At 45.4% G+C, this 20831-nt stretch overlaps 1 protein-coding gene across 1 annotated transcript in view; it reads left to right on the plus strand.

The window, feature by feature from the left end:
• The window catches only part of LOC121538362 (potassium voltage-gated channel subfamily D member 1-like), a 79361-nt gene that overhangs the window by 51308 nt on the left and 7222 nt on the right, over positions 1–20831 (plus strand). The window contains exons 3-4 of the mRNA XM_041846289.2: positions 17699–17861; positions 18136–18219. Of these exons, the coding sequence (XP_041702223.1) occupies positions 17699–17861; positions 18136–18219 (247 nt within the window). The remainder of the gene's footprint in view (positions 1–17698; positions 17862–18135; positions 18220–20831) is intronic.

The raw sequence follows: 20831 nt of genomic DNA on the forward strand, positions 1-20831 counted from the left end.
TCAATCCCAGAACAACAGCAAAGGACATTGTGAAGATGCTGGAGGAAACAGGTACAAAAGTATCTAAATCCACAATAAAACGAGTCCTATATCGACATAACCTGAAAGGCCGCTCAGCAAGAAAGAAGCCACTGCTCCAAAACCGCCATAAAAAAGCCAGACTATGGTTTGCAACTGCACATGGGGACAAAGATTGTACTTGTTGGAGAAATGTCCTCTGGTCTGATGAAACAATAATAGAACTGTTTGGCCATAATGACCATCGTTATGTTTGGAGGAAAAAGGGGGCATCTTGCAAGCCGAAGAACACCATCCCAACCGTGAAGCACGGGGGTGGCAGCATCATGCTGTGGGGGTGCTTTGCTGCAGGAGGGACTGGTGCACTTCACAAAATAGATGGCATCATGAGGAAGGGAAATTATGTGGATATATTAAAGCAACATCTCAAGATATCAGTCAGGAAGTTAAAGGTTGGTCGCAAATGGGTCTTCCAAATGGACAATGACCCCAAGCATACTTCCAAAGTTGTGGTAAAATGGCTTAAGGACAACAAAGTCAAGGTATTGGAGTGGCCATCACAAAGCCCTGACCTCAATCTTATAGAACTGAAAAAGCGTGTGCGAGCAAGGAGGCCTACAAACCTGACTCAGTTACACCAGCTCTGTCAGGAGGAATGAGCCAAAATTCACACAAGTTATTGTGGGAAGCTTGTGGAATGCTAACCGAAACGTTTGACCCAAGTTAAACAATTTAAAGGCAATGCTACCAAATACTAATTGAGTGTCTGTAAACTTCTGACCCACTGGGAATGTGATGAAAGAAATAAAAGCTTAAATAAATCATGCTCTCTACTATTATTCTGACATTTCACATTCTTAAAATAAAATGGTGATCCTAACTGACCTAAGACAGGGAATGTTTACTAGGATTAAATGTTAGGAATTGTGAAAAACTGAGTTTAAATGTATTTGGCTAAGGTGTATGTAAACTTCCGACTACAACTGTAGGTGTTACAGACTGAGTTAGGAAGAGGTTGAAAGCGTCCTGGTAATCCATCTGGCCCAGTGGCCTTGTGAATGTTAACCTGTTTAAAGGTCTTATTCACATCGGCTACGGAGAGCATGATCATACAGTCATCCAGAACAGCTGGTGCTCTCATGCATGGTTCAGTGTTGCTTGCCTCAAAGCGAGCATTAAAGGCATTTAGCTTGTCTGCTTTAGCTCGTCTGGTAGGCTCGTGTCACTGGACACTGGGTTTCCCTTTGTAATCTGTGAGTGTCAGAGCTGGCGTAGTAGGATTCGATCTTAGTCATGTTATGATGCTTTGCTTGTTTGATGGCTCGTCGGAGGTCGTAGCGGGATTTCTAATAAGCGTCCGGATTAGTGTCCCGTTCCTTGAAAGCGGCAGCTCTAGCCTTTAGCCCAGTGCAGATGTTGCCTGTAATCCATGACTTCTGGTTAGGATATGTACGTTCCGTCACTGTGGGGACGACGACATCGATGCACTTATTAATGAAGCCGGTGACTGATATGGTAAACTCCATCGGATGAATCCTGGAACATATTTATTCCTGTCTGTGCTAGGAAAACAGTCCTGTAGCTTAGCACCCGCTTCATCGGACCACATCTGTATTGGGCGCGTCACTGGTACTTCCTGTTTGAGTTTTTTCTTGTAAGCAGGAATCAGGAGGATAGAGTTATGGTCAGATTTGCCAAATGGAGGTTGAGGGAGCGCTTTGTATGTGTTTCTGTGTGTGGAGTAAAGGTGATCTAGAGTTTTTTGCATCTAGTTGCACAGGTGACATGCTGGTAGAAATGAAGTAAGATGGATTTCAGTTTCCCTGCATTAAAATCACCGGCCACTAGGAGCGCCGCCTCTGTGTGAGTGTTTTCTTTTTCGCTTATGGTCCTATACAGCTCATTGAGTGTGTTCATAGTGCCAGCAGCGGTTTGTGGTGGTAAATAGAGAGCTACCAAAAATATAGATGAAAACTCTCTTGGTAAATAGCATGGTCTACAGCTTATCATGAGGTATTCTAACTCGGGCGAGCAGAACCTCAAGACTTCCTTAATATTAGATATTACGCACCAGCTGTTGTTAACAAAGACACACACACCTCCCCCCTTAAGCTTACCCGAAGCTGCAGTTCTGATCTGCCAATGCCTAGAAAAACCAGCTAGATATATTATCCATGTCCTTGTTCAGCCACGACTCCGAGAAATTTAGGATATTAAAGTTCTTCAGTTGATAGGATAGTCTCGAATGGAGCTCGTCCAGTTTGTTCTCCAGTGATTGTACGTTCACCAATAGAACGAAGGGTAGAGGTGGTTTATCTACTCGCCGACGTATTTTCGTTAGGGTGCCCGCTCGTCGACCTCTCTTGTGCCGTCTCTTTCTCTTCCGAGTCTCAAGGATTAGGGCCTAGTCCGGGGTGAGCAGTATGTCCTGCGCCGCCGACTCATTGTAGTAGAAATCTTCATCCAAATCAAGTTTAGTGATGGCTGATCTAATGTCCAGAAGCTCTTTTCGGTCATAGTTAACGATGAGGGAAATAAGATCAGCGCAAAAAAGCACAAAAAATTGCAGAATTGGTCAGGAGCCCGTAAAACAGCAGTTATCCATTCCAGCGCCATCCGAGCCTAAAAGAGTACTACGTCTGCATCCACAACTTTCTCACTGAGAGAACGGAAAGGTTTTACTTCACTTTATGTCAATCAATCCAGTACTGTATGTCATCAAATTTTTCTGGATTATGTCCCCCAAAAATGATTGGTTCAGAGTTTCAATAACTCACAGTTCTCATACAGTATCACTTTCCACGTATGGGTTGTACTCCTATGTTACTCACGTTGTCATTCCTACTACAGGGTGTTGCGAATGGTTAGGGTACCCATTGTGGCTGATGAATTTCAATTAACCACTGTGTCCTAAGTAAGATCGGACTACAGATGCTTATCTAAGTGGAAAAGGCTTTCTAACTTATTTGAGTGAATCAAGATCTTAAATAGACCATGCATATTGATTATCCATTGCTGCTTTGCATAATCTGTTCATTTATCAACCACCAGACCACTATGGGGATGTCATGTGCCATAAATTGTCATTATTTTTCTTGAGACAGTGAAAACACAAATACAAATTCACATCTAAACACACTTTAATGCCCTTGCCCCATAAATGTAAATGTAAAATTATTTCAAAACTAAAACAAAATATGTAACACTTCGTTAGTGTTATTTTTCCCCGGCTTTGGTTAGTATTAAGGTGACAGGTCAGCTTTTCATGATGTCCAGCAAATTGCACAGTGCCTGTAGACAGGGAGCAGTAAATAGACTGGTTATCTATATGGGACACATGCTCTGATCTCTCCCCAGCTTCACAAACCAACCTATCTCAACAGCAACCTTAAAGGCTGCAGCAACACAGAGTGCTGCTCACTGCTAACACTGAATGAACGTCCTTACCTGTTTTAGCGCCCATGTTCATGCTGTGATAAAGTTGCTGTTTTATGGCATGTCATTATGGAATCACTCATACAGTACATTTATGTTATGCTGCTGTTCTGAATGTTGTTGTCAGGGCACCCCTCTGTGTTTTGGTCCTGTTGGAAGTTTAACAGAGGGATAGTCATAAGTCACAGATGGGCAATATTATGATCTAGTATCCGGGAATGATTAATATGATTTTTACAGATTTTGTCTGAGGCAAATCACCTCAACTACACAGCATGTGGGCATCACCAAGTCCACAATGACCCACACTTCAAAGTGTTTTTTTTTTTTTACCCAAACAGAATTTGTACAATTGTAATCAAAGTGAGGGGATGTGGTTGTCCCATCTGTCACGGTTTCGGCCGAGGCTGCCTCTCTTCCTTGCTCGGGCAGGCTTCGGCGTTCGTCGTCTCCGGAATACTAGCTGCCACCGTTGTATGTTTCTATGTTCATTTGGTCTTGTCTGGAATTGTACACCTGTTGTCGTTTAGTGTCATTAGTGTCCTATAAGTTCTCGTTGTGTTTGTCAGGTGTTGTGAGTGATTGTTTCCATTGTCGTGTTGGTGCGCTACCCTTTTCGGTGCGCTATTTGTAGCTTGCCTCCTTTGTATTTTAGGAGAGGATTTTCGCACATGTTTAGTGCGCCCGTTTGTTTACGCCTGTGTGCACATTTTCTCGCCTCCGGGCTGTTTGGATTGTATTTTTGTGTGCTCTACTAAAAGTCTTTGTTGGACTTAACTTATGCGTCCTGCGCCTGATTCCACACCACACCCACCTACAGCACCTACTGACAGAATCACTCACCCTTCTGAATGGAATCAGCAGGAGCCGCAGCAGCACAGGAGACGTTGGAGGATCGGGTTCGGGAGCAGAACGACCAGATCCTGCGGATCGGGACCGCCCTGCAGGATGTGATCAACACGCTCCAACGCTGGGAGACCCGAGGAACACCCCCAACGCCACCGTCCCTACCATCACCATCAGCAAATCAGCCCATTCCCGCTCCGGAACCCAGAGGAGTTCGACTCTCGCTCCCGAGGGCCTACGATGGGACCGCTGCCGGGTGTCAGGGCTTCCTTCTCCAGGTGGAGCTTTACCTGGCCACCGTGCACCCGGCGCCCTCGGGACACGAGAGCGTGTCCGCCCTTATCTCCTGCCTTTCCGGCAAGGCGTTAGAATGGGCCAACGCCGAGTGGAGGAGGATAGACGCGACCACCATCACCTACGCTGAGTTTTCCCGTCGCTTCAGGGCGGTGTTTGACCATCCACTAGAGGGGAAAGCGGCGGGGGAGCGTCTGTTCTGCCTCCGGCAGGGGAAGAGGAGTGCCCAGGAGTTCGCGTTGGAATTCCGTACTCTAGCGGCGGATGCAGGGTGGAATGAGCGGGCCCTCATCGATCACTACCGCTGTAGTCTACGTGAGGACGTCCGTCGGGAGCTGGCCTGTCGGGACACCAGCCTCTCTTTCGACCAGTTAGTCGACATGTCCATCAGGCTGGACACCCTGCTGGCTACCCGCGGACGTCCCGAGGGAGGTCCGTCCATTTCACCCTCCAGCGTCTCCGAGCCGAGCCCCATGGAGCTCGGGGGCGCTGGCGCTAGAGAGAGGAGAGGTCAGAGTACGAGGGGGTCCATCTCCTGCACCAACTGTGGTCGGGGAGGACACACCGCGGCTAGGTGCTGGGGATGGCCTCCTAGGGGAGAAGACGACAGGCCCCGCACTGGGGAGTCCTTCCAGGTGAGTAGGCGCCCCACTCACCCAGAGCTCTCTGTTGCGCACTTCTGTATACCTGTGCGTTTTCCACAGGTAGCACCTCATTCCCAGCATAAGGCGCTGGTAGATTCAGGCGCGGCTGGGAATTTTGTTGATAATAAATTTTGTTTAGCCTTAGGGATTCCCCTTCTCCCTGTTGACGTCCCCTTCCCCGTTCATGCCCTAGATAGCCGTCCGTTGGGATCGGGCTTGATCAGGGAGGTCACGGCGCCACTTAGGATGTGTGCGCAGGGGGGTCATCAGGAGATGATCCAGCTATTTCTGATCGACTCGCCTGCGTATCCGGTGGTGCTGGGCATGCCCTGGTTGAGTACCCATAACCCGTTCATTTCGTGGCAGGAGAGGGCTCTGATGGAGTGGTCTGCCCAGTGTGTGGGTCGATGTTTAGGCGTTTCCGTAGGGGCTACCTCGGTGGAGAGTCCAAACCAGGTGCCCGCATTGCACGTTCCCCCTGAGTATGGGGATTTGGCTATTGTGTTCAGTAAGTCGAGGGCGACGCAGTTGCCTCCCCATAGGCAGGGAGATTGTGCGATAGACCTCCAGGCAGGAGCTGCGCTCCCACGGAGCCATGTGTATCCTCTGTCTCAGGAGGAGAAGAGAGCTATGGAGACTTACATAGACGAATCTCTGAGACAAGGATACATACGGCCCTCCACTTCCCCTGCGTCCTCGAGTTTCTTTTTTGTGAAGAAAAAGGATGGTGGGTTACGCCCGTGCATAGATTACCGTGGTCTCAATCAGATCACGGTGAAGTACAGTTATCCACTCCCGCTGATTGCGACCATGACGGAGTCATTGCACGGGGCGCGTTTCTTCACTAAATTAGATCTCAGGAGCGCGTACAACTTGGTGCGCATTAGGGGGCGATGAATGGAAGACAGCCTTTAGTACCACCTCGGGCCATTACGAGTATCTTGTCATGCCATACGGGTTGATGAACGCTCCTTCAGTTTTCCAATCATTCGTAGATGAGATCTTCAGGGACATGCAGGGGCAGGGGGGTGGTCGTGTACATAGATGACATTCTCGTGTACTCGTCTACCCGAGTCGAGCATGTGGCACTGGTGCGCCGAGTGTTGCGGAGGCTGTTGGAGCACGACCTGTATGTCAAGGCAGAGAAGTGTCTGTTTTTCCAGGAGTCGGTCTCCTTTTTTGGGTTATCAGTTGTCTGCGTCAGGGGTGAAGATGGAGGTAGACCGGGTGTCAGCCGTGCGTAATTGGCAAACGCCAACCACTGTGAAGGAGGTGCAGCAGTTTTTGGGGTTTGCGAATTACTAGCGGAGGTTTATCCGGGGTTTTGGACAGGTGGCAGCTCCCATAACGTCTCTTTTGAAGGGGGTCCGGTGCGTCTGCAGTGGTCAGCCGAGGTGGACAGGGCGTTTGGGAGGCTGAAGGACCTGTTTACCTCGGCTCCGGTGCTAGCGCATCCGGATCCCTCTTTACCATTTCAGGTAGAGCTGGACGCGTCAGAGGCCGGTAAAGGAGCCGTGCTTTCGCAACGGTCCGGCACGCCACCTAAACTCCGCCCCTGTGCTTTTTATTCCAAGAAGCTCAGTCCGGCGGAGCGAAATTATGACGTAGGGGACAGGGAGCTGTTAGCCGTGGTACAGGCCCTAAAGGTGTGGAGGCACTGGCTTGAGGGGGCTCAACACCCTTTCCTCATTTTGACGGACCACCGTAACCTGGAGTACATCCGGGCAGCTAGGAGACTAAACCCTCGCCAGGCGCGGTGGAATATGTTTTTGACCCGGTTCATATTTAAGATCACATACATCCCTGGGTCACAGAACGGTAAGGCAGACGCGCTGTCTCGGCGGTATGACACGGAGGAGAGGTCCGTGGAGCCCACTCCCATACTGCCGGAGTCTTGTCTGGTGGCACCGGTAGTGTGGGAGGTCGATGCTGAACTCGAGCAGGCGCTGCGCGCCGACCCTAGTCCACCTCAATGCCCGGAGGGTCGGAAGTACGTTCCGCTCGAGGTTCGGGATAGATTGATCTATTGGGCTCACACGTCACCCTCCTCTGGACATCCTGGTATCGGCCGGACAGTGCACTGCCTTAGTGCTAAGTACTGGTGGCCCACGTTGGCGAGGGATGTGAGGGTTTATGTCTCCTCCTGCTCGGTGTGCGCCCAGTGTAAGGCGCCTAGACATCTGCCTAGGGGTAAGTTACTACCCCTGCCCGTTCCACAATGACCATGGTCTCACCTCTCGGTGGATTTCATCACTGACCTTCCTCCCTCACAGGGGAATACTACTATACTGGTCGTTGTGGACCGGTTCTCTAAGGCCTGTCGTTTGCTCCCTATGCCGGGCCTTCCTACGGCCCTACAGACCGCCGAAGCGCTATTCACCCATGTTTTCCGGCACTACGGGGTACCCGAGGATATTGTGTCTGATCGAGGTCCCCAATTTACCTCCAGAGTCTGGAGAGCCTTTATGGAGCGGTTGGGGGTCTCGGTGAGCCTCACCTCGGGTTACCATCCGGAGAGTAATGGGCAGGTGGAACGTGTGAACCAGGATGTGGGTAGGTTTCTTAGATCTTACTGCCAGGACCGGCCGGAGGAGTGGGCACGGTACGTTCCCTGGGCAGAAATGGCCCAGAATTCCCTACGCCATTCCTCCACTAACCTAACCCCTTTCCAATGTGTGTTAGGTTACCAGCCGGTTCTGGCACCTTGGCAGCAGAGCCAGATCGAGGCTCCTGCGGTGGATGAGTGGGTGCGGCGCTCTGAGGAGACGTGGAACGCTGCACACGTCCACCTGCAGCGGGCCCTCCGTCGTCAAAAGGCGAGCGCCGATCTCCACCGCAGTGAGGGACCGGTGTACGCACCTGGTGATCGAGTCTGGCTCTCTACCAGAAACCTGCCCCTCCGCCTGCCCTGTCGGAAACTGGGTCGGCGGTTTGTGGGGGCCATTTAAAGTCCTGAGAAGATTGAACGAGGTGTGTTACAGATTACAACTACCTGTTGAGTATAAAAGTATTAACCCCTCGTTCCATGTGTCTCTTCTCAGGCCGGTGGTAGCTGGCCCACTCCAAGAAAATGAGATCAGGGAGACTCCTCCGCCCCCATTGGACATCGAGGGGGCACTGGCGTACTCAGTGCGGTCCATCTTGGATTCGAGACGTCGGATGGGGGTCTCCAATATCTGGTGGAGTGGGAGGGTACGGCCCGGAGGAACGGTGCTGGGTGCCGAGGGGAGACATTTTGGACCCGTCTCTCCTGACGGAATTCCATCGTAGTCACCCGACGCACCCTGCTCGCGTCCTCCTGGTCGTCCCCCGAGGCCGAGTCGGCGCACGTCTGGAGCCGCGTCAAGGGGGGTACTGTCACGGTTTCGCCGAGGCTGCCTCTCTTCCTTGCTCGGGCAGGCTTCGGCGTTCGTCGTCTCCAGAATACTAGCTGCCACCGTTGTATGTTTCTATGTTCGTTTGGTCTTGTCTGGAATTGTACACCTGTTGTCGTTTAGTGTCATTAGTGTCCTATAAGTTCTCGTTGTGTTTGTCAGGTGTTGTGAGTGATTGTTTCCATTGTCGTGTTGGTGCGCTACCCTTTTCGGTGCGCTATTTGTAGCTTGCCTCCTTTGTATTTTAGGAGAGGATTTTTGCACATGTTTAGTGCGCCCGTTTGTTTATGCCTGTGTGCGCATTTTCTCGCCTCCGGGCTGTTTGGATTGTATTTTTGTGTGCTCTACTAAAAGTCTTTGTTGGACTTAACTTCTGCGTCCTGCGCCTGATTCCACACCACACCCACCTACAGCACCTACTGACACCATCACAGCAATTTCAATGTCTTTGAATACCGCAGGTCTATTGGTCGCTGACACTTTCTGTCAATAAATCATTGGTCATACCTAGGGCTGTGGCGGTCACGAAATTTCGTCAGCTGGTGATTGTCGAGCAAATAACTGTCGGTCTCACTGTAATTGACCGTTAATTAACATAAACACATTTAGCATCTCCTGGCTTCCACACATGGCCTACAAGTTCCTGATGCAGACCTTTGGAACATCTACATTTTAAAAAAGTATAATAAATCCTTGTAATATAACCTACACCTTCACAATAAATCCATTATTTATTTTAGACAGGTCTAAAGAAACATGATATGAAGAAAATGTTGTCAATTTCAGAAGAACAGAATCGCATACTCTGAGTTGTCCTAATGGTAGGTCCTGATCTGGCTATGCCAAATGGCTACACTAGTTCATTTAGCAGACAAGATTTGCTTAGAATTCCGTGGCATTATTTTTATAGTATGAAGAATACAATTGAACAAAGCTGAATAAAATATAAATAATATTTTCTCCAAACGATTTGAGGGAGTGTGCACATGCGGCTATTCTGTGTTGAGCGGTTAACAAATAAATAGGTACTCCTATATGCTTAATTTAGAGTTGTTAATGTAACTGTAGTTGTTCTACAAACGAAGGGCTATATGTTTTGATTTTTAATACATTGTAAGGCTGCATGATGCGACTCTAATGATGATTTGAAAAAAGTCGCTTGACAAGCACTTGATAATGCCTCGAATTTCACGGCGGCATCCCCTTTGTGTGGCCTTAATGCACCCTAAAAAAATCCATGCCTTTTGTGGCCAGTGGCCGTTGTGCCCTTCTCCGTGAGAGCTGCCCGCTCAGAAGCATCTCTCACTCACATGGCTCTCCATCACGTGATCGGGTCTTTCACAGGCTACAAGTGAAGACAGACACATCGGGGACGCAACTGCACGCGTCCTTATCTAATTCGAGGTGCATATTGAAGATATTGGAAGAACTGTCCACATTTACTTTTCATCATTCAACAAGATGAGTAGGCCTAACGAACAGCAAAAGCACTAGCCTATGTCAATCTACTATCCCCCATAGTACAAAAGTCTACCTATTCTATTCTGTGGGAAAAATAAATATTCCAAACATAGTTTGGGACAGTTGTGGGATGCGATATATCCCAAATTAATACAACCACTAGCATCAAAAACCTTTTTTACGCAATGTGGCTGACGCAACAGATCAGAACTTTTACCTTAAAATGTTGAAAAACGATTAGGCTATTTCTTCACATTATAAGCGCAGCAATGCGCACATAGCAGTAGGCTATAAGCGCGAATGTTCAATTAGCGGGAAAACACCATTATCAAAAGTGACCGCAAATGCAATTATGCATGTAATGCTTTTATTATAAAGGTACATTTTTATGGTGAAAATTATCTTCCCCAAACTTGAACCTGACACGCTCACATGTATGCCAGTTAGGCTCTACACCCCTTGTAAAGCGGATTAATGTGCTTAATTTTAAGAAGTTATTTAAACTTCTTAAAACCGGTGTACGCACCTGGTGATCGAGTCTGGCTCTCTACCAGAAACCTGCCCCTCCGCCTGCCCTGTCGGAAACTGGGTCGGCGGTTTGTGGGGCCGTTTAAAGTCCTGAGAAGATTGAACGAGGTGTGTTACAGATTACAACTACCTGTTGAGTATAAAAGTATTAACCCCTCGTTCCATGTGTCTCTTCTCAGGCCGGTGGTAGCTGGCCCACTCCAAGAAAATGAGATCAGGGAGACTCCTCCGCCCCATTGGACATCGAGGGGCACTGGCGTACTCAGTGCGGTCCATCTTGGATTCGAGACGTCGGATGGGGGTCTCCAATATCTGGTGGAGTGGGAGGGGTACGGCCCGGAGGAACGGTGCTGGGTGCCGAGGGGAGACATTTTGGACCCGTCTCTCCTGACGGAATTCCATCGTAGTCACCCGACGCACCCTGCTCCGTCCTCCTGGTCGTCCCCGAGGCCGGAGTCGGCGCACGTCTGGAGCCGCGCGTCAAGGGGGGGGTACTGTCACGGTTTCGGCCGAGGCTGCCTCTCTTCCTTGCTCGGGCAGGCTTCGGCGTTCGTCGTCTCCAGAATACTAGCTGCCACCGTTGTATGTTTCTATGTTCGTTGGTCTTGTCTGGAATTGTACACCTGTTGTCGTTTAGTGTCATTAGTGTCCTATAAGTTCTCGTTGTGTTTGTCAGGTGTTGTGAGTGATTGTTTCCATTGTCGTGTTGGTGCGCTACCCTTTTCGGTGCGCTATTTGTAGCTTGCCTCCTTTGTATTTTAGGAGAGGATTTTTGCACATGTTTAGTGCGCCCGTTTGTTTATGCCTGTGTGCGCATTTTCTCGCCTCCGGGCTGTTTGGATTGTATTTTTGTGTGCTCTACTAAAAGTCTTTGTTGGACTTAACTTCTGCGTCCTGCGCCTGATTCCACACCACACCCACCTACAGCACCTACTGACACCATCACAGCAATTTCAATGTCTTTGAATACCGCAGGTCTATTGGTCGCTGACACTTTCTGTCAATAAATCATTGGTCATACCTAGGGCTGTGGCGGTCACGAAATTTCGTCAGCTGGTGATTGTCGAGCAAATAACTGTCGGTCTCACTGTAATTGACCGTTAATTAACATAAACACATTTAGCATCTCCTGGCTTCCACACATGGCCTACAAGTTCCTGATGCAGACCTTTGGAACATCTACATTTTAAAAAAGTATAATAAATCCTTGTAATATAACCTACACCTTCACAATAAATCCATTATTTATTTTAGACAGGTCTAAAGAAACATGATATGAAGAAAATGTTGTCAATTTCAGAAGAACAGAATCGCATACTCTGAGTTGTCCTAATGGTAGGTCCTGATCTGGCTATGCCAAATGGCTACACTAGTTCATTTAGCAGACAAGATTTGCTTAGAATTCCGTGGCATTATTTTTATAGTATGAAGAATACAATTGAACAAAGCTGAATAAAATATAAATAATATTTTCTCCAAACGATTTGAGGGAGTGTGCACATGCGGCTATTCTGTGTTGAGCGGTTAACAAATAAATAGGTACTCCTATATGCTTAATTTAGAGTTGTTAATGTAACTGTAGTTGTTCTACAAACGAAGGGCTATATGTTTTGATTTTTAATACATTGTAAGGCTGCATGATGCGACTCTAATGATGATTTGAAAAAAGTCGCTTGACAAGCACTTGATAATGCCTCGAATTTCACGGCGGCATCCCCTTTGTGTGGCCTTAATGCACCCTAAAAAAATCCATGCCTTTTGTGGCCAGTGGCCGTTGTGCCCTTCTCCGTGAGAGCTGCCCGCTCAGAAGCATCTCTCACTCACATGGCTCTCCATCACGTGATCGGGTCTTTCACAGGCTACAAGTGAAGACAGACACATCGGGACGCAACTGCACGCGTCCTTATCTAATTCGAGGTGCATATTGAAGATATTGGAAGAACTGTCCACATTTACTTTTCATCATTCAACAAGATGAGTAGGCCTAACGAACAGCAAAAGCACTAGCCTATGTCAATCTACTATCCCCCATAGTACAAAAGTCTACCTATTCTATTCTGTGGGAAAAATAAATATTCCAAACATAGTTTGGGACAGTTGTGGGATGCGATATATCCCAAATTAATACAACCACTAGCATCAAAAACCTTTTTTACGCAATGTGGCTGACGCAACAGATCAGAACTTTTACCTTAAAATGTTGAAAAACGATTAGGCTATTTCTTCACATTATAAGCGCAGCAATGCGCACATAGCAGTAGGCTATAAGCGCGAATGTTCAATTAGCGGGAAAACACCATTATCAAAAGTGACCGCAAATGCAATTATGCATGTAATGCTTTTATTATAAAGGTACATTTTTATGGTGAAAATTATCTTCCCCAAACTTGAACCTGACACGCTCACATGTATGCCAGTTAGGCTCTACACCCCTTGTAAAGCGGATTAATGTGCTTAATTTTAAGAAGTTATTTGGCCACTTTAGTGATACAAACCTCATCAAAACATATAGGCCTATGGGCTAGGCTACATGAGGTGTGCGACTATGATTAGAAAAAGTCACAAAAAAAGGCATTGTTTTTTATGCTGGACATCATTCACAAGTTATAATATATAATTCACAAGTGATAGGCTAATATTGTCACCCATCAGACTGTTCTTGATTTAATCTTGTATTTTACATATACTAAATAATATATCTGTGAAATTTGTTTTGATTTAGAATGGACCATTATCATGCACCTGTATCGAAACAGGGGCAGCGGAAAAAATATATGTAATCTATGCACTTAAATAGCGAATGGAGGACGCTTTTCCTGTGGTTCATTTTCATGCCAGCCAGGTAGGCTATACTCCTGTTGTAAATATAAGCAATGTGCTTAATATTAGGAAAGTTGAGAAATAACTATAGTAGGCCTAGCCTATAGAAAGCTGATGGGATCCTCCTCTTTTTAGTAGAGGCCATCACTGTTTTCTCACGCAATTGCATAGCCTATAGAAATGTTGCGCAACATGAAGTGTTTGATTAGATTTTCGATTACATTTGCATTGATGTCAGAGTGATTAGAGGGACAATAGAGTGCGGGGTACCAGGCAGTTAGCACGTTTGGTAGGCTACTAATGACCAGCAGCAGCATCAGAGCTTGGAAAAGCCTAATTATCGTGACTAAACTGTCACATGGAATTTGACTGCCTTCCGGTGTGGCGGTAATACGGTCACCGCAACAGCCCTAGTCATACCGTAACTAGGCAGAGAGCATTCTCTTGGTGGTATCCAGGTGTGCTCCTGTAATCATTAACATTGTCAGCTAACCAAGGGGAAATCCTTCCTCTGTTTAATTCCCAGGCACTTGACATTTTCCTGTTCATTACCAAATTAGTAATTACCTGATGCAATCACTGATGAGCTCATTGTCCCCATTAGGTTTGAATAGGATGTATGTCAAGTGGTGCTTGTGGGGCTATCACTTTGCATTAGCAGCTGTTTATCAAGTACAGCAAATGAGTGTTTAACCAATCAGAGCTGCCAGACACAATCACCACTCTACTCACAACAAGTCAATATCAGTTACACCCTTATGTGACAGTCAGTATTGAGTAGGTTAGCAATTAAAAATATGGCCTAGTCAGACCATTACTCTGTTCCAGCTGGCTAATAGGCGTTATTAGATAGGTACTGTTTGGTGTAGCACAGATAATTTTCTTGTCAATACTTTCTCAATTCCCAACTCGGAAGACAACCAATGTCTTTTAATCATCCGTCTAGTTGCAGGGGGTTTGTTTGAATTTAGAACATGCTCCGTTATTGAATAAAATAAATGTTTTGCTCCATGAAGTAATCCAACAATGTGTTCGCTGCCATCTTGTCTATTTCAAATCTTCTCTCATTGATTGTGACAGGTGGGTGTCCACCCCAAAGTGCTGCATGTCATGATGACACTCACCTGTCTCAATTAATGAGAGAAGATTTTTTATTTGAAAAAGATGGTGGCGTACATGTTGTTGGATTACTTGGTGTAGTGAAAGATTTATTTGATTTAATAACTGAGCATTTCAACAAACCCCCTGCAACTAGACATAGACATTAAGAAGACATTGGTTGTCTTCCAAGTCCGGACTTGAGGAAGTATCGCCAAGTTAAAGTTGGTCGAAAATTCTCTGTGCTACTCCAAACACTACCTAACCTGTAACGGCTAATGGAGCATCACATTAGCCCGTTCCATTCTGCTAGCTATGAGTAGGTAAGACTCCCAATGAGTTTCAATCTTAGATGGTAGGTTCAACTTGGGTGACTGGCAAAAATGCTCCATTCGCCAATGGGCTTGTTTGTGGTCAGTGTTAAAGTTTTTCATTGGCTTTTCCCCTAACATTTTTGTTTAGGATTTCAGAGAGGATTATCCTACAGTATGAAAATGCTGGTTTGGAATGATGTTGCTCGTTTGAATCAGACCTTTTAGTCACAGTTGGTGATTTTTCTCAGGCTTGAAGGGCAACATATGGCACTGTTATTAGACATGAAAACATAGCCTTTGGGCTAGATACAAGGATCATGTGCAAAACCTCTCTTTCGAAAATGTGAGCAGCCAAAATCATGCCTTGATTGTAGAGACAGAATTGTAAAGAGGCAGGAATAAAGTGGTACAGTGCTTGTAGTGCTGATGGTGATTCATATGAAGAGCATTTTACTGCATTCACATGGCTGCCAAGCATATAAGGTAGCAATATAAATAATAGCTGAGCTTAAAACATGTTCAAAATGAATTATGTGAAGCATTTCCCAGTAAGGCTGTAAAAAAAAAGTAAAAAAAAGAAGAGTTAACAGCTTTCTGCGAGTTCTCAGTTCACTATTCTCTCTCTACTCAATATCCCTGTGAACTAGAGACAACCCTCCTTGACCCCTTTCTGCACCCACATCTAGGCCAGGCTGCCTCTCTCTCTCTCTCTCCCACAGGGGCATCCGTCTAAGACATTATTCTATTATGGGCAAATTAAAGAGCTAGGAAGCTCTTCATAATGCTGATGAGAAACACGTGGATATTGCTGCATAAGAAAACATTGAGACACTGACACTGAACTGACCTGTGCACAGTAGTATTCTGTTTTTATCTCAAATATTTCAGTTGTATTCTATTAATGCCTGTGTTCAATCTACAGTAAATATTCCCTTGTTAAAATGTATAATCAATGAGCATTAACATGCGTAGCACACAGGGAGATGATTACGTTAATGACCATATTTCTACAGATCTATATAACTTGTTCTCTTGCTTATCTTTGAACTCAAGGCCATCTGCAGAGATCCTGCCTTTCGATCATTTGGATGTTTTCCAATGCGGAGCTAGATTAGAGGCTGGGGTTGATGTAGATTGGCCCAGGGAGCACAGAGCACATGTTATGCTGCTGTTCTGAATGTTGTTGTCAGGGCACCCCTCTGTGTTTCGGTCCTGTTGGAAGTTTAACAGAGGGATAGTCATAAGTCACAGATGGGCAATATTATGATCTAGTATCCGGGAATGATTAATATGATTTTCTACAGATTTTGTCCGAGGCAAATCAACTCAACTACACAGCATGTGGGCATCACTGAAGGGCTTGAGTGGTTTACAAATGTCCCCAGTCCAGAGAAACTCTATTAGCTTTCCCATCAACTGTACAGTAATCTTTCTCAGTTTCCCCCTGCAATTATCCAGGACTGATTTCAACTGTATGGCTTGAGGAGTCCATCAGTAGCTGCAAATTGAAGCAGTAAATCAAATCTGTTTTTAAGACAGAACATTTACCTTATGGTTATATGCATCCTATAAGACTTTTGTATCAATGTTTCTCGGTTCAATATGCTACTCTAACAGTGACTGACTATTAATGCATGCAGATCACAGTATCTTCATGCTTGTTTTTGTACCTGCAGAATGTCGTCAAATAGGCAACCTGTTGTGAATACAGTGCATACAGTAGTACCACTATGCAGTCTTATTGTTGGTGGTCCAAAGTGCTGACAGTGCCACAGCTGCCATATGTGCCTTACAGCAGGGAAGTTTTCTGTTCATTTATCATTTATTTAAATAGCCCCTTCAAGAAATCTATCCAGTGGCAGTGACAGCTAGATGGGCAAACCAAAACAAACCTTTTGGTCTTTACATTATTTAAAAGACGCACATTCCATGAATGAATGATGCTAACGGGTTTGTAGTGTTTATATCTGACAGTAGCCCCCTGCCATGTTGGGGCACAGCTTCTCTATGTAGGCCTTATTGTTATGGGAAAGCTTGCTGATCAGAAGGCAGGTGGCATATTCCTCCACTGCACAGCAATGGCCATGATGAAAGTGGGAAATGTTGGCTCCACCACACCTGCCTGGCTTCTGACATTACTCCCCTTTTATCGCTTTTTAACAGTCATTCAGCTCAGCAGCAGTGATTTATGGACTGAGCTAGGCCAGTCAGAGGCGAGACGGTGTACTGTATGAGGCAACCACCAGCAACTTGTGTGCCTTTGTTTGCATGATAGCATGTGCTTAGAGAAAGTGGAAAAAATGTGTGTGTGTGTGTGTGTGTGTGTGTGTGCGTGTGTGTGTGCGTGTGTGTGTGTACATGTATATGTGCGTGTGTGTTCAGTGAGAGTGAAGGAGAGAGACAGAAATTATTTTCTTAATTGCTCTGGTGTGATCACTCTTAGTCATGGCAATCAGCCTTTCTTAAATGAGGTGTTCAATTGCAAAGATGAGTTTCTGAGTTTTGACAAGTAATGTATGATGTAATCAAATGTTCACTCAAGCACAATGAAGACTTGTCACAATGGATTTATTGAAGTCTTACTAGTGTAGTAAGAGTATATTGTGTTGATTTCATTCTCTTGTCACCCTATGAGTTTTTTCACAGGTGATAGAGTGTTGTAACTGTCATCTATTTCAGGCACATTTCTTTTTTCATTTCAGAGCCATTCTAAAGTAAACTGTTTGAAGTCCAAGACAGTATGATTGACACGTTTACACTCACAACCATTGGTTTGCATCTCTGCCTGTATACACTGTCACAGTAATGACCTGAGAGAAGCGTTCCTCACATTAATCCCCCACTGGCTTGTTTTTGCTGTTTGCAGATATGGAGACATGGTTCCAGACTCCATAGCGGGCAAGATATTTGGCTCCATCTGCTCCCTCAGTGGTGTGCTGGTGATTGCTCTACCTGTGCCTGTTATAGTCTCCAACTTCGCGAGGATCTACCACCAGAACCAAAGGGCAGATAAGATGAGGGCACAACAGGTAAGAGAGAGAGGCATGATGTTATTCTCATCATCTGCATGTCAGTTTGTTGTGAAGGTTGACAGTCCCTTTGCTGTAATGTATCCTATGTATGATAGGCTTCCATTCTTACTAGGTGTGCTTGTCAGGCAAATGCCTGTTGTAAAGCTACAAGGAATCACACTGTCTTGTGAAATGGGCGTTTTGTATTTATTCCCCAGATATTGCTCACTGGGTTGTATGTGGAGCAAATGCTGACACAGGCATTTCTATCCAATTATTTTCCATTCTCCAGAAAGTGCGCCAGGCAAGGATTCGAATGGCTAAAAAAGGGGCCACCAATGCATTCTTGCAGCACAAAGAGGATGGGGGATTGCAGGTAAGCAATACACATGAGCAAATGTTTCCTTATGGTCATATACCGAATCACAGTTATTTAACTTGTGTATGTTTGGATTTCACATGTACAGCATACAGTATTTCACCTAAGGTATGTTTCAAAATATATATAGTAGCACACACTCATCAGGGTCTGAGCATAGTAGGGTTGAGTCAATGGCAAAAGGGTAAATACAGTGGGGGAAAAAAGTATTTAGTCAGCCACCAATTGTGCAAGTTCTCCCACTTAAAAAGATGAGAGAGGCCTGTAATTTTCATCATAGGTACACGTCAACTATGACAGACAAATTGAGAAAAATATTTCCAGAAAATCACATTGTAGGATTTTTTATGAATTTATATGCAAATTATGGTGGAAAATAAGTATTTGGTCACCTACAAACAAGCAAGATTTCTGGCTCTCACAGACCTGTAACTTCTTCTTTAAGAGGCTCCTCTGTCCTCCACTCGTTACCTGTATTAATGGCACCTGTTTGAACTTGTTATCAGTATAAAAGACACCTGTCCACAACCTCAAACAGTCACACTCCAAACTCCTCTATGGCCAAGACCAAAGAGCTGTCAAAGGACACCAGAAACAAAATTGTAGACCTGCACCAGGCTGGGAAGACTGAATCTGCAATAGGTAAGCAGCTTGGTTTGAAGAAATCAACTGTGGGAGCAATTATTAGGAAATGGAAGACATACAAGACCACTGATAATCTCCCTCGATCTGGGGCTCCACGCAAGATCTCACCCCGTGGGGTCAAAATGATCACAAGAACGGTGAGCAAAAATCCCAGAACCACACGGGGGGACCTAGTGAATGACCTGCAGAGAGCTGGGACCAAAGTAACAAAGCCTACCATCAGTAACACACTACGCCGCCAGGGACTCAAATCCTGCAGTGCCAGACGTGTCCCCCTGCTTACGCCAGTAAATGTCCAGGCCCATCTGAAGTTTGCTAGAGTGCATTTGGATGATCCAGAAGAGGATTGGGAGAATGTCATATGGTCAGATGAAACCAAAATAGAACTTTTTGGTAAAAACTCAACTCGTCGTGTTTGGAGGACAAAGAATGCTGAGTTGCATCCAAAGAACACCATACCTACTGTGAAGCATCATGCTTTGGGGCTGTTTTTCTGCAAAGGGACCAGGACGACTGATCCGTGTAAAGGAAAGAATGAATGGGGCCATGTATCGTGAGATTTTGAGTGAAAACCTCCTTCCATCAGCAAGGGCATTGAAGATGAAACGTGGCTGGGTCTTTCAGCATGACAATGATCCCAAACACACTGCCCGGGCAACAAAGGAGTGGCTTCGTAAGAAGCATTTCAAGGTCCTGGAGTGGCCTAGCCAGTCTCCAGATCTCAACCCCATAGAAAATCTTTGGAGGGAGTTGAAAGTCCGTGTTGCCCAGCGACAGCCCCAAAACATCACTGCTCTAGAGGAGATCTGCATGGAAGAATGGGCCAAAATACCAGCAACAGTGTGTGAAAACCTTGTGAAGACTTACAGAAAACGTTTGACCTGTGTCATTGCCAACAAAGGGTATATAACAAAGTATTGAGAAACTTTTGTTATTGATCAAATACTTACTTTCCACCATAATTTGCAAATAAATTCATAAAAAATCCTACAATGTGATTTTCTGCATTTTTTTTTTTCATTTTGTCTGTCATAGTTGACGTGTACCTATGATGAAAATGACAGGCCTCTCTCATCTTTTTAAGTGGGAGAACTTGCACAATTAGTGGCTGACTAAATACTTTTTTCCCCCACTGTACCTACGTTAATGCTTTTAGCAGAGGCTCCAAAGTACTGAGATGGACAGATAAGATAAAGCATTTGGTGTTCAGCTTTGTGATAAAACAAAATGGCACTAAAGCTTTTCTCTTTTCTGGAGACAGTTTTGTTGCCTTCAACTGTAGCTTGTTCTTGGCCAGTAATGACTGTATTTACTTCAGAATCAGACAGATTGCTGTTCTCTCTCTCTCTCTCTCTCTCTCTCTCTCTCTCTCTCTCTCTCTCTCTCTCTCTCTCTCTCTCTCTCTCTCTCTCTCTCTCTCTCTCTCTCTCTCTCTCTCTCTCTCTCCGTTCTGGAACACCTCCCCTACACCAGCACTTTCTGATGTAGTTTCACCTACCAAATCTGCATAATAATCTCATGTCATTGTGATTGCCATTTTGAAACAACAACAAAAAAAAGATGTATAAAGCTGCTGTCCGGGAACATCAAGCACATCGTAGGAATCAGTCAGCTTCAGTTTCAATGACATTTAAAATAACCAAATGTCACGTTGACAGTCATTAATATTTAATCCCAAACTTCCCCTTGATTAAATATATCCAACAAAGTCAGCACCAATAGTCCTACAATAATGAAGGATGACCTGCTAAACCAAATATGTATTATTTTTCCTCAGAATGAGTCTCATTCACAGTATGCAAATAAACTGTTTTAACCGATTATCTTACACTCTTCCTACACTCTTAGAAAAAAAATTGCTATCTAAAACCAAAAAGGGTTCTTCGGTTGTCCCATAGGAGAACCCTTTGAAGAACCCCTTTTGGTTACATGTAGAACCCTTTTGGGTTCCATGTAGAACCCTT

This window comes from Coregonus clupeaformis, chromosome 24, assembly GCF_020615455.1.
Source record: "Coregonus clupeaformis isolate EN_2021a chromosome 24, ASM2061545v1, whole genome shotgun sequence".
Lineage (NCBI taxonomy): Eukaryota > Metazoa > Chordata > Actinopteri > Salmoniformes > Salmonidae > Coregonus > Coregonus clupeaformis.